This window comes from Embiotoca jacksoni, unplaced genomic scaffold (genome assembly GCF_022577435.1).
Source record: "Embiotoca jacksoni isolate LCO1_2020_lvr unplaced genomic scaffold, fEmbJac1.0.p SCAF_6, whole genome shotgun sequence".
Taxonomy (NCBI): Eukaryota; Metazoa; Chordata; class Actinopteri; family Embiotocidae; genus Embiotoca; species Embiotoca jacksoni.
In genome coordinates, this window is record NW_027185414.1 from 9629470 (window position 1) to 9644500 (window position 15031).

The window sequence follows — 15031 nt, forward strand, 5'->3', positions numbered from 1 at the left end:
CACGTGTAAGCTGCTTGCTTTGCTGCCACAGAGACATTTTTTGTGTTTTGGTCAGATATCTAAAAGTCCCCTGGAATCCTGGGATTTAGTTACTTGTGGTCTTGCAAGGTGTGTGTAACGAGATGATCAATTTGGATTTGTCTTTTTGTTTTTCTATTTGGAGAGAGCGTACTCAATCAAACATCAAACTGAAACAACGTTTCCCTAAAACAAACACTCTTGAATCTTCTTTGGGAAACCAGGCAAGGGTCACAGTATCTGGTGCAAAAGGTCATTCTGATTTGTAACCAAGGTTGTAATACCCAAATAATGATTTAAGTAACATTACTGGGAAGATATACCTGTAAGTTTTACATGCATCTTTCCCACAAAAGAGAAAATAACTGTTTAATGTATGCCTCACTTTATTTTCTGTTGCCAGGAGAAATACCATTGCCACCCAGTTCCTCGGGGGGGGGTCCGAGGGGTCCATTCATTCATGAAGGTCCATTTAAATTATTTCAAGACAGTACAGATAGTATAGACAGTATAGGTGAAATATTAACAGTCTGTTTGTCATTGCAGTTGTTATTATTTGCCTGAACAATATCAGAAATCTACTTGTAAGTGTGTGTGTGTGTATGTGTACGTGTAGATCTAAAGTGGCTAACTAAACACATGAATGAGCATACTGCAAACAAAAAGTGGAAACAACCATTTAATGGACACAAGCAAGATCCTAGCATTCTGAAATTATGGTAAGACTTCACTTATCAATGATGTTTCATTGACTTCACCTACATTAGAGGGTTGGCAAGTGAAATAGATTATGGAATGGACTGACTTCAGATTGTTAGTCTTTACACTATCACCTGCCTGATGAGAGAAAATCAAAGTTTTCTTTTTCATCACAAATTCATGGGGTAAATATTTAATCAATTCTCTTGTCTTTGGTTAGGCTTTATCAAAGTAATTTAAAACTGGATTTGTAATCATTTTGGAGGTGTCCACAGTCTACCCAATGAACTGTAAGAGGTTTTTACATCTGGACCATCAATTACATTCTGTGATAACATCTTTTTTTTTTTAAACTGCAATAGTCAAATATTAAGGCTGTTACTAATGACTTTCTTGAAGTTGATTTGGGTTGGCCATTAACACTGTTAAGTTCATATATGTTTTAATGAACCTTTAACATTCTCAAAAATATCACTTGGTTTCATTACATTTCTGGTGCTTCCAGTAAAATCACCCACATTTCTCACTGTGTTAAGCTACAGCCCTGTATCATGATCAGCATGGTTAATGTTTTCTTGTTACCTAGGACAGATGTTCATTGACAAAAGGTTTTGATGTCTTCTCCTGTTTTTTTAATTTTTTTTGTTCTATTAACGGATATTATTTTGCAACAAAGTTTGCAACAAATGAAGCACAGGATTATGTTATGTTGTACTGAAATAATAAACTTCACTTGAATTTAAGGTCAGCATGTGATTTTATAATGGAAGATATATGCAAACCTGACTTTGTAGCTATCCTAGATACATGTTCAAAATGTGTTGCAACACTGCACTCAAAAATGGTAATTACTAAACCATTACTAAAATGGTTTATCAGAACAAAACAAAAACAAAAAAGGCAGTTGCTTAATTTACATTCTGTTCAAAACAAGTTTCTCATTTGGACGGTCATTTAAATGGGTACTGCTGACGATTTCTCAAAGTTGATTGTTGTGTGACACTGGAATAATTAATGTGTTAATTCATGTTTGGAATAAAAGTAATAATAATAAAATGTTGCTCTATTGTACAAGAGTAAATGGCCACGCCAAGAGTGACCTTTCAACTTTGCCGTACGTCACAGATTTGATTAAAAAGTGAGAGTCAGCATTAAAAAATAATATCATAGCATAGCAATTGGTTGGATAAATTGTATTTGCACATTTGTATGCACTAGTTTGCTTTGATATATAGATTTCATGTGGGAGCATTAGTACAGTGTCTTACCCTCCAAATTTGAGTTATAAGTTGACATATAAGGCCAAATGAAAAAGTAGAGAAGTGTGCCTGTCTACGAGAGAGATATAAGAAAGGTTACACAGACAATGAATCATAAGATTTCCATCATCTATTTCCAGTTTCCAGACACGTGTCCAGATGCAAAGATAACAATGATGTTTCCCCTGTTATTACTGCTGTTGAAATAGGAGGCAATATGAGGAAAGATTAGACAGTTAGCATGATGAAATGCCATGCACGTCAACGCCAAATCATATTTCTAAAATCTATTTACTGCAGTAGCCGATGGGTAAAGTACTGACCTAGGGTGTACTGCTGGATAATGCTTGTGGTGCTGTACAACTTAAGCTGGTATAAATGCCACATGTAACCAATTCCCTCAGAAACATATGGTGGGGAACTGGAGGCATTGCAATCAATGCAAGTCTAAGAACCACGTTTTTTGCTGTGTTGTGTTGGCGGGAAAATGTCTGATGATGAATGAGACTTCTTGCAGAATGAACAATCTACATTTACCAAAAAAAAGCATGTTACTAAATTTCACATAAAATAGTTTGTATCACTGAGGTACAACCTCCCACCCGGTGCACTCATCAGTTTGAAGTAAATGTATGACAGAAATAAAGCTAAGATACAGGGAGCGTTTTTACAATATTGAGCGTTTGCTTGCAGTAGGTTTGAAAGGGATTCCATTTTCATACAATACACTACTGTCTGTGGCATTTCACAGATTTGTCAAACATGCTTTACTCAGCTTTGCAGCAATTATACAATATTATGTTCTACACAAACCTTGTGCAAGCACGGAAATTGCCACCCACGCCAGTCAAATAGGCACATCATTTCTGCATGTTATGTACTTATTATGATTGAAAAAACAATGACACAATTTTTACCGACCACAATAAAGAAAACACAAACAACCAAATTAAAAAAAACAAGTGCAATGATCAACTCAATGTGACATGACACAGATAAAAGTACTTAAAGTATGAATGGACTGATTTACATGTAATAGCATGGTAATGAAGAAGATCAGCATACACAAGCACATCAGTAAGATATTTTTGAGATAAGTGGAAACATGATGCAGCAAAATGCAAACATACTTACTTGAATTTAAATGACTACAGCTGGAATTTTGCAGATCATAACTGATAAAAGGCAGACAAGTGCCTATTATGACGTGTTTTGGACACTGATTTTTCTGCATACTGAACTCTTGTCTTAGATGCAATCAAACACTAATGTATATAGATCTCTAGTTATGAGTATTGCTCAACCTTAACAATCATATCTATGGGATTATGAAAACTGTTTATACAACAGACATTCAATTATAATTAAAGACCCAAGGTCTTCCCGCTGCGTTATTCACACGTGACAGATTTGAGACAGAGGGTGAGCTGAGGGGCTGACTTTTATGCCAGCATGAAAAAGTGGGTATGTTTGTATATGTCTGTGTGGGTATGTCTGCGTGTATGTTCAGTATCTTATGTGTTTGGAAAAGTTGAGGTTGCTATCCAGAGGGCTTGAATGATCTTTACATTTCCCTCCACGTGCTCAAGTCAGGTTCTGGATCACAAAATCATCCTCTCTACATCTTAGAAATATTAATATAATACTTTATTACCCATTGCCCTTGAACCTGATGACGCCATAACAAAACAAAAAAACAAAAAAGCAAAATATCAAAAACATTGAATAGGTCTGACAAATTGCAACATCACATAATAAGTAGAATAAAACCCAAAGGAACAGCAGAGGTTGTATAAACGTTGTGCTTCTTTAATTTCACTTTGTAAAGTCCTCCACTGTCCTAGTTGTGTTTTAGTTTAAACTTTGTTATATTTAATATATATATAGATAAATGTACACGTATAATCCGCACTGAGGTTCGTCTCTTGTGGCAAGCAGAGAGGCTACCAGGGGCACGTTTCTTTTATCCTCTGTTTCTGGTTCGTCGTTCCATCAACCATTCATTTGTTTATTCATTCATTCATTCATTCATTCATCAGTTTGTTTTTATCTGTCTTTGTCATTCAGTGGCTCCCATTGTCCCAAAGGCTGGAACGGAAGGGAGACAGTCTTTGTGAAAAATATTTTGTACCACTCTCTCTTGCGTTCACTTTCTTCCTGGCATCCCTGTTCCATCATTTTATTCCCTCAGGTCCTTTGTCATCTTTGGTAGAATGTCCGACACTTTGGTGTGTCTGGGGAATAGGGCGGAGGGGCCGTCAAGGAGCGGTTCAAGGGAGTGGAGATACACGAAGGGTGCACATATGGACGAAGAAGGTTGATGAAGAAGAGGAAAAGGGACACTCTGACATGGGTAAAGACAATCTAATCATGTGACAAAAGAGAGAATGTCAATTTTGACTGTCAAAGATCATTAAGTATGTTAACCTTAAATACAGTATGAGCATCAGTTGGTTATAGAGACTGTCTGGTTGGGGTAAATATTCAAAGGAAGCGATAGATGAGAAACTAGACAAAGACTTGTTGTGTTTCTTTCATCTAAGCAGGAAGGGTGAAATGGATGCAGGATAGAAAGACAAGTGAAGAGGACAGACAGGTTAAGAGACAGGTACGCTTAGGAAAGGACAGGGAGAAGGGTAGAAAGAGAAGTAAAAGAGCGCGAGTCAGGGCAGTGTCTGTAGGCACAGACAGGCGGTAGTACTGTGGGAAGTGCTCATCATCTGTAGAGTAGTGAGAGGAGGCAGGAGAGGCCAAAAGTCAGCCACTTGGCCAGTGGGATTGCGTGTGATCCTCCGATCAGAACTATGGAAACAAACAAACAAAAACAGTCACATTAGTTTATGCAAATACTTTATATATGCTTACAGACACTTGACCAGCTTTTGCTATATATTGAATGGTATGATGCATTACTGTCCACAGACACAAGTCCTTGATCTGTAATTACAGCCCATGTAGATTACTCACTCTTCACCAGATGAGCCTTTGTAGTTCTAGTATTAAGAGTTGCGATGAGCAAAAATTTGTATTATTGCTCACAATGACTGATATTACATTTGGCATGTTGCAAGTCTGAAAGTTGGGGTTCAGAAGTTAGTCCAGGAATGAAAAAAAACAAAAAAAAAACCAGAGACTAAGTAGATAACTGTACCTGTACTGCACATGTTTATCATTTTGGCCTAAGACTGGGCCTGAGTGAATTAGTAGGTAAAAAGCTTTGGTGTGGCAGAAAGTTTCTGGGACCTGTGTTTTATGATTTCACGTGGAGAGAACTGACTGAAGACTGCCAGGGAGGAAGGAACGTGATGAGTGTAATGGAAAGGATACGAGGAGAGATTGAGCCACGGATGAGGGGGTGGATGAGTAAACAACAGAAAGATTCACCATTGAGATCCCACACACTGTCATGACAGCTTTGAGATTTTAATGAGAAAAAGTAGTTATGATTGATGTAGTCGCCAATATGTGATGGATTGTGTTTCTTGTTTTCTTTCCTACTGTTGTAATTGTTTATGCACAGTTGAGAGATACAGGAGACACATCTCTTATGAGGTGTAATTTAATTGTTCCAAACGTATTTGCAAATGAAAACAACCGTCAGCTGCACACACAAGATCATCTGAAGTTTTCTATTTTCTCTTTTCTTTTGAAATCTTGCAGTCCTACGCAGAAGCAGTGTACAAAAACACATTCATTCTCTACTTTTACAGGCAATATGCTCTCTCTTTTATGCAGAAATTACAAATGCAAGCTGCTCAAACACAGTTTCATAAATAAAAAAGCAGGCATTGTATTAAAAATATCAATATGATTTCATATCAAGGGTCCATCCTCCAGGCAGGAAATCAATATTTATAACAAAGCTGGGCTCTGTATGCTGCAGGCACACAACTCCCCCCCCCCCCACACACACACACACATTCCTATCGTACAGTATGCAGAAACACATTGCGGTGGAACATAGCGTTTTACATACAGTATCTCTGTCTCTCTCTGTCTGTCCTTTAACCCTTTAACCCACCTGGCTCAGCCTCTCACACTCACTCACTCATTCAATCCTCCTCTCTACATATAAGGTATTGTACTGGACCAGACTGTAAATATATTTCAGTGAATGTGTCTTGGTGATACGGGTCCCTCTACAGTTTTCTGGTCTATCATGGAATTAAAATAGAGTTGAAAGGATAAGGGTTTCCTGGCCATATGCATCACATTGAGCATGCATATGCTGTTGTGGATGGTTCCATGTGTGTAATAATACAGACAGAGCATATACATTTGAATCCACTCACATATACATGCATTTACTCTCCTCCTGCCTCTTGCTTCTTTGCAGATGTAATCGAACCAACAAAACATCACTGTCTGTCAGATAAAATTGCATCAGTCAGAACAGTGTTGAAACCTGCCTCCATCCCCTTCTATTTCAGTCCCCGTAACCTGTTACTAACCAGGTTTATAGTTCACTTAGTTTGATATGGAGATGCCGCAACTATGCTAAAAACAGCTTTTGTTGGAGTTGTTATTTTGATCAACAACAAACAAAGGTGAGCATTAACTTGGGTCTAGGGAAAATCTTGTGTCTTGTCATTCATTATTAAGTGTAACACTGCTTCACCGACAGCTTTTGTTCATAGAAACTCAAAATTCTTTTGTACACTCACATACTTTTAAACCTTCAAAACCGGATAAATCTGACATTGCGTGACAGTGTAGTCACACATTTAATATTGACCCAAACTGTTCCTGTCAATGCCTTTCCAAGCTTGCTAAGCGACTTCCTGGCTTTTATCTGAGCTGATTTAATGTAAATTTTTTTTTTTTTTACCAATTACATATTTATATTTTTGCCTGTTTGGTTTTCAAAATATGATGCAGGAGATCAGCATGATAGAAGAGCAGAAGAAATAGGAGTAAAGCAGTAAGAGATAAGCTCACCTTCCACCACCTCTTCTCTTCTCCTCCACACACATCTCAACCAGGTGGAGCTTTGTGATTTGGGCAGGTGGAGTTGCACTAAACATGTCAGAGGCAATCATCCTTCATTTAGGATAACAGCCCCCTGTGTGTACACATAGTTAACCTGAAGTGAATGTGTGCATGTGTATGTGAGAGTGTTTATGCTGCACTTGTTAGTCCTGAACTTGTTGAACAAGCGGTTACATACTATATACAGCATCCTGTGAAGTTCAGGAAGCAGCAGCAGTCTCATAGGAGACGTTCACTCTGCCTCACTATCATACCGATTCTCTCTCTAAAGTGTGCTGACATTGTATCTGGGCAATAGAGGTAAACACCCGAAAACTTTGGCCTAAAATGAACCCAGTATGAAAATTTTCCTTTTTAGACATGATCTTATATTATATGTAATCCTGTGCCTCTTGCATGGAAGTCAGTTGTTGGTGTTGTAAATGAGTCAGAATTTTAAGATAATATAAGAAAGATAATTACCCATCTGTCTGCACTGTATGTCTCTGCCTGCACGAAACCTGCAGGACACACATGCACACGCGCACACTCGGAGAGCTCAAGAGCTTTCCTCTTCCTGTTTACACCTTCATCCATTATTCACTTCATCCGCCAGTGTTGTTACATGCGCATATGTGCAAGATTGCACCACACATCCCAGCACACATTCATAAGCACACTCATACACGGGCATCTCACACTGTGAGGGTTTGAGAAGGTAAAAGAGGTTGTGAATAATTCAGTGGAGTGTTTTTTTTTTTCTGCTTTGTGTTGTTTCTATTGCTCTAATATTTTCTTTGTAGTAATGCCAAACAAAAGTGAACAAGACCATGTAAATCTTCACCACATGTTGGAACATAAAGTCTCGCTTCTCTGTGCACACAACATTTATTGCCCTTCTGCAGGTCCTGCTTTGTTTTTGTTAACTGATTCACCTTTTTTATTTTTGGACAGTGACGTTCTGCCCTTGTTGAAATGCGACTGTCACTCAAAACACATCGCCCAGCTCATTGCTTCCTTGCCAGAGCCTTTCTGAAAACTTTCAAGGGTTTCCATTGCCTATTTTGTTAGTTTGACACAAAACCGGATGTGTGTTAATGTCCATTAAGAAATCATTGTGTGCACAGACCAGCACTCAAAATGTGGGTGCTACTTTTGATAAAGCAACAAAACTAGGAATAACAGCACACTGAAGTTATAGCTTCCTCCTGCTCCGTGCTGTGCACCATTCATGCGTAGCAGTTACAGTCTCTGAACTTTGATAGTCTTTTTGACAGTTTTCTACTTGTTGCATTGAGGTTCAAATAGCTCATGTGTGACATTCACACACCTCCACATGCTTCAGGCTGACTGATTGATGTCTCTCTTTTTTTATTTTTTTTTTATCGGAATTAAAATTAATTCAACATAGGAAAACAAGCGATTTACAAGTAACTTCCAAGGGAAATTAAATAATGATCCCTCAAAATGTATTTACAAATTTTGATGGTAACAAATGAGGTTCCAAATCCAATCAAAATGATGCTGGTCCCATTCTGGTAGGTCCCAGTTCCTGTTCTGACAGCATCCGGAACAAATAATCCCTAAATAAATATTTTATAATGGTAAAGCTGCTGTTCATTTCTCTAGACAAGGAGAATGCAATGACAGCTATTATGAGAATTTAATGATGTCTGTACGCAAGTGTGTTTGTGTATTTGTGTTTTTGAAGGCAGGACTTGGCTGGCATAGGGCAGCTCTTACTGTAGCTAAACTCACGGCAGGTTTTAGTCTTGGATTCTCTTTCTTCTTTTGGTTCTTGAACCACTTTCTCTCTCCATCCTTTTCCTTCTGTATCTATGTCTCTCTCTTACACACACACACACACACACACACACACACACACACACACACACACACACACACACACACACACACACACACACACACACACACACACACACACACACATTTGGTCACTCTCTGTCTTTGACCTTTTCTTTTTCTCTGTCTCTTTTTCTCAACACCCCCAACCCCTAGGCTATTGGAGTCCCTCCACACGCTTACATGGACATGCAGTCCTACACTGAGACATTTTCTTTTCTGTCTGATTCACCCTCAAGGCAATGTGATTCTCCAAAACAGTATTTGTGGGTAATAAAAGTAGTATTTGGTACATTATGGGCGAATAGCTTGGTTTGGCTGAGCGATGTCAGCATAAGCTGTATGGAGAAATTGGTCAGTTTTTGGTGCATCAAAAACTTTCCCTGTGGGGTAAGTGTGTTACTCTGTGTCGCTCATTTCTCTCTAAAGGGTAAATAACTGAAGTGTTTGAAGATGAAGAGCAGTGTGCTTGGTATACATAATATTAAGGGTAAATGGCAAAGATAAAAGGAAAAGAGCAAGGATATAAAGATGGTGGGTGTCGAGGAGACTGCAGGGGTGTGGTGTGGAGGATGAAAAGATAAAGGGGAAAGTGAAGGTAATAAAACAATAGAGGCAGAGGAAGGTCCACAAATGATGACGAAGCTTCCAGCTCGCCACCATGCCGGTGCCCTGTGGTGTCCACTTGTCTCTGTGCAGCCCCCACAAAGACATATATTTTCTCTCTGTGTTATATTTCCACACCTCCCAAACACTGCAGATGACATTTAGATCTCATTCTCGTATTCCTTTGAAAATTTGGTCTCTACAGAAATTCCCTTCTCTGCTGCACCCCAATTAATGTATTTTCAGCTGAAATCAATTGAGCTCAACTCAGCTCAGCTCTGCTTCAACTTCTTAGCAAGTGCTTTATTGGCACCTCTTTTAAAAACCTTTAGGAATTGTACTGCTGGCCACATACCTCTGAATTTCCCTGTCAACACACAGATGAAGATGGGCAAAAAAGTAATTCACATATGCTTCTTTGTGTCTCTACACACAAAAAAGTCACATTCTATCTTACCTGTCTTACCTGCGTTGGCTACAGTGTTCTCTTGCTTGCACTTTCCTATGGTGATGCACACATCGTCAATGGCGATATCCCCCTCAAAACTTGGACCTCGAATTCCTTCAAACACAATCTGTTTAGAAAAGAAACAGAGAAATGAATAAAATCAAATGTCAGAAGTCAAATGAATTGTTTAAATTGCACTGCATTTAAAAAAAACAAACACATTATGCTGAAAGATCTATGACACAAACAACACAGAAACAAAATGCAGGTAGCAGGACCCTTCAGAATGATTATAAGTATTTAGAAGTTGCAGTCCGATCCCATAATCATTTGTGAAACCGCAACAACAAAACTAAACAGGAGACTCATCTGTAAACTTTCCAGGCGGTTTCCTTATTTTAGCCACCAGCCATCTGGTTTTGACTGACAGCCTAATTACTGTGGTGTACCAAGGCACCAAAAGCCCATCGCACCCAGCTAATCAAAAACCAAGCGTATTCTGTCTGAGAAGGGAAAAAGCAAATAAACAAGGAAACTTTGTTGCCCCATAATAACAACAAAAGGAACTCTCACAACTGTAGTTGTTATTGGCTTTTGCTGAAGATGCTGGTACTTCACAATGTTTACTTTTAAATATGATAGCCAAAGTGCTTACTGTGTAATCATGTCTGAGGGATTTAGATTTCTACAGTAATAATACTTTATTTGATCTGTTAAGTGGCTTCTACAGATATTTGCTTCACGCACAAGTTGGTGCACAGGATCCTACATACAGCTATATTTCTACTCCACTTAACCCTGAAGTTATTTCAAAAGAAAACAGAGGAGCAGGTGTTAGTGTGTGCATAAATGCAATGCTGATGAAATAACTGCCTGCACCCTGCTTGTATACCATGTCTGTATATAAACAGGTAAACAAGACAATGAGCAGGTGCAAGCATGGAGAGGTGGCAAATATGCATGAGTTGCCTCCCTTAAAAAACTCCATCTGTTAATGCCAACATGCTGTGGTAAGAGTATTAACAGTGCCGGCCTGCTATCAATTTATGTGTAAATATATCAAGCCAGAGTAAGAGTGGATTCAATTAACCTGGTTCTCACCCACTAAGGAGAAAAGCCTGACCTAACTCCATACATGTTCAGGGTAAATGAAAGGTCAAAAATGATGGAGCAAACACTGTAGTAGCCATACTTCACTGGGAGGCATTCCATTACTTGTGTTTTAATCTGTGAATGTTGTACTGTTACTGCCTAACAGCAATGTCAAGTTGAAGTATCAAACTAATTCATGGGGCAGATACCAATAACCTATTCACTGCCACAGACACGGAGCAGCACGATGACTTGCATGTGAAATAATTTCTAAAATTAACCTCTAATAATAATAATAATACATTTTATTTGTATAGCGCTTTTCAGGACACTCAAATACACTTTACAGGTTAAAATGATCAAGACAACACAATAAAAGTATAAATTACACAACAATCACATTAAAATCCGCTGATAACAGTAAAAACAATATGAATCAAACATTAAAAGCAGCTTTAAAATGGTGAGTTTTCTGCTGTGATTTGAATGTGGTCAGATCAGTGCAGCCTTGGATGTGTTTGGGAAGGAGTTCCAGAGGGAGCGGGCAGCTATGGAGAAGGCTCTGTAGTGTAGTCATAAAAGAAAAAGCTACAAGTGAAAAGAGGTCAGAGGAAACTGTTAATTCAGTAAATGTCCCTCATCTTGTTTGATCTGACTCAGTTAATGGAGAGACACCTTGAGTATTCAGAAAGTCCACTGATCAGTGTACTGTAGTGTATGGTCATCCTTGTTGGAGGTGAAGATCTTGCCTGATTCCTCTCCTAAGACCCCACAAACTTTCAGGAACCCCAAACCATTTTCTTTCAATTTCTCTCTTTCCTCCTCTGTAAATAGAGAGCCCATTCAATTACATTCACAAAGGAAACTCAAGAGCAGTACCATCTTTTTTCCTATTTGCTTTCTAATTTGGTCCCAGAATGAGAGATCTTTGAATGAATAAATAAAATAATCAGGAGAACCTTGAAACTGATTGGGTGGTGTTGAGGGAGAAAGAAAACAAGTACAGCAGCACAAGCTGAATGGGTTTAGGTGGTCGGCTCATTTGTGCAAAAGGGCTATTTGATTTGCCAGTCAGAGTGGTTGCTCTAAGGGAAATTCAGGAGTATTTGAGGGATGACGCTAATTGGTCAAAGGCCACGGTCAATGCTACGATGCTGTTTCTTCACTGTGTGGCTGTGGGAAACATTTAGTTTTATTTATGTACCTTCTTCCCCCAACTCAATTCCACTTCAGATGTGCACATTTGTGTCGCTAATAGGGCCAATTTTCACACATGTATACAAAAATACCTGCAATGACACCGTTATGTAAGTTAGGCTATTCAAAACCAGCTGCAGCTGTTATACGATTGATAATTTTGTTTGGGCCAAATGACTCATTTCACTGTAAGAATTTGATCAGCTTGGTCCAATAAACATTTGAAAAACTAGGAGAGCCACATGATTGAATTATTTTATCATCAGTGAAGTAAGTACAGTGCAAAATAAGAGGTTTTCCAGCTCGGCTAGCATAAGTCTCAGGTGTGCATGCTGTCTACAGAGCATGCTAAGTATACATTCAACCGTTCAGCACACTAATGTCTCACCAGACACCAGATTTTAATACTCTGTATACTGAGAATTAAAGAGATATTTATCTGTTGGTGATAGGCCCCATTAGCATTGTGTGAACTTGTTGAACTCGTGTGAAGTCACGCACTTATTCTTTAACTAGTGCTACGCATGCATACCTCTCTACACCTGGAAGTGTGTCTCAATTAAACAAGACACCAGATTGTTGTATAATTAGAGACAATGGAATAAATAATTGAGGGAAGGAAGTCTAGAGACTAACACTAGCCTTGACACACACACACACACACACACACACACACACACACACACACACACACACACACACACCCAAAACAGAGCTACAGTGCAAAAAACATCTCATTTAAGCCACATAACAACACAATCATGCTGAGCATGATTATTTCCAGAAAGACATCAAACAAAATGGCACAGCACAAAGGAATGCAATATCCTGCCATTCATTTTTCTGGAAAAGTTCAGGGAAATAGGCCTGTGCCCTTTAACTGAATGTTCACTGCTGAATAAGCAAGCTGAAGTGTGAGTCGCCTGTACCAATAGTGCCTCGCACTTTAACATCACTGCTGGGCAATGTGGTCAGGTGAAGTATATCTCCGAGTTTCACAACCTTAGGAAATGCAAGGTTGCTTAATATATACTTATTGAACACTTTTAGATCAAAATTAAATCATATTCCATAAAAGGTTCATGGTATATACGGTGAAATGCACCTGATATTTAACTTTGACAATTACCAAATAATTAAAAAAAAACATTACATTGTTTGGGAGAGTTAGAATACAAAAATCACCTTTTCAATAAAATTGGGTAGAATTCCTAAAAATTTACACCACCTGTCACAACACTATGCAGTGTATGATGCCGAGAGTGGGTGTGAGGAAGCCTGACTGAGATAGACAAGTCGTGTGTGTGTGTGTGTGTGTGTGTGTGACTGCAGGATCAAAAGGGTGTACAGTAAAGTGTCAGGTTGGAGTTGTGAGCGTGTCGTTTTGTTGAGCCTTGTAACCTTTAATGTTCCCATTGATGTGCTATCCACATACCAGAGGGGACACAGCCGTGAGAGAGAGAGAGAGTAAAAAAAGAGAGTGAGAGAAAGAGAGTGTGTGTGCATGTGTGTGTGTGTGCGTGTGTGTGTGTGTGTGTGTGTGTGTGTGTGTGAGAGAGAGCAGGAGACAGAAAGAGAGAGAAACATACAGAAACAGCTTTGAAATACCAGTGCAGAAGAGAGTCGGTGAGGCACACAAATGTGGTTTGGCCTGGTTTCCAACTAGCCCCCAGGCACCAAACACTGCGAGGAACACAGATGGCCTCTGGGTAATCCACCGAGGAGCAAGTGGGGACACAAATAATCTACTACATTACCTCTTTATTTATTTTTTTTAACTCCATTGATTTTATGTGTACATGTAATTTGTGTTTTACAAGTTGACCTTGATGAACAAACAGTACCAAGGCCAACGTATTTGCCAGTTTAGGAACTTACTGGAGTGATTGCAAGCTAGCAGAAGCGAGACAGAATTTGATTGAACAAATAAAAACATTAAAACAGCAATCACCAAAATTATACTGATCAAATACTAAAATGGAGACTATTTTAAATGTGTATTGCTAACTTTAACACAAATGGTTTTTTTCCCCTTGAAGAGACAATGAGTCCAAATATTGAGCAGAAAAGCTCCTCAAATGGTAGTTCACATTTCATGAATTTACAACATGAATATACTCAGACGGTAGTAATCATTGCCAGCAGGCAGTAAACAATTTAAATTATAATGTTTCCTTATCGGTTAGCTCTGCCACTGTTTTACAATAAAAGCCTTGTATTATTGCTAGCCAATGGCTGGGCTACAGCTCTTGTTTTACAGAGGCGGGAAGGAGAGCTGTTCTCAAAGACATCATTACTTTTGTTGGATGGAGCACAAAGAGAGAGGAAAGGCAGAGACGAGTGGCAGCACCTCAAAGGCCTTCGGCGTATGCAGTCAGTGAGCTGTGCACAAGACTAGAAAGTTTGTGCTCTCCATGGACATGCTCTCAACATGAAGCAGAAATGAAACAAGCGTCAGTATGCAGTCACTCCGGCACTCTGTGGAACATATTAACATCTACTTCAAAAACCACCCCCGGGAATTAAAATGGATTAGAGAATCATATAAATGCTGTTCAAAGGGGAAATTGGAGATAACAGATAATGGACACAACAAAGCTATCGTTTTATTTTTATATGAACTTTAGGTTAGGGGTTTCTTCACTTGTAGAGAAAAAGAATTAACATTAAAATGCAAATGAACAGCAACTGTGTAGTGCGACCAGTTATTAGTGGCCGATACTGAAAACCCATTACTGTAAGTAAGGTTCTGCATACTACATGATCATATTGGCCTGTAGAATCCCATCACAGTGATGCAGGTTAGACCCACAGACAGTTAGTAGGAATAAGTGTATGTATTTTTTTTTACCTGGATTCAACACCCTCCCCCTGACTTTGA

The 15031-nt window shown here is 38.8% G+C and overlaps 1 protein-coding gene across 2 annotated transcripts in view; it reads right to left on the minus strand.

The window, feature by feature from the left end:
• Positions 1–3605: 3605 nt before the first annotated feature.
• LOC138213083 (MAM domain-containing glycosylphosphatidylinositol anchor protein 1) overlaps positions 3606–15031 on the minus strand; it is a 171109-nt gene continuing 159683 nt past the window's right edge. Inside the window, exons 17-18 of one of the 2 annotated variants that reach the window (XM_069173935.1) lie at positions 9880–9988; positions 3606–4778 (exon numbers count right to left, since the gene is read on the minus strand). In XM_069173935.1, the coding sequence (XP_069030036.1) occupies positions 4693–4778; positions 9880–9988 (195 nt within the window). In that variant the 3' untranslated portion in view covers positions 3606–4692. Of the gene's footprint in view, positions 4779–9870; positions 9989–15031 lie in introns of both variants that reach the window. The other variant, XM_069173934.1, reaches the window with a different exon arrangement.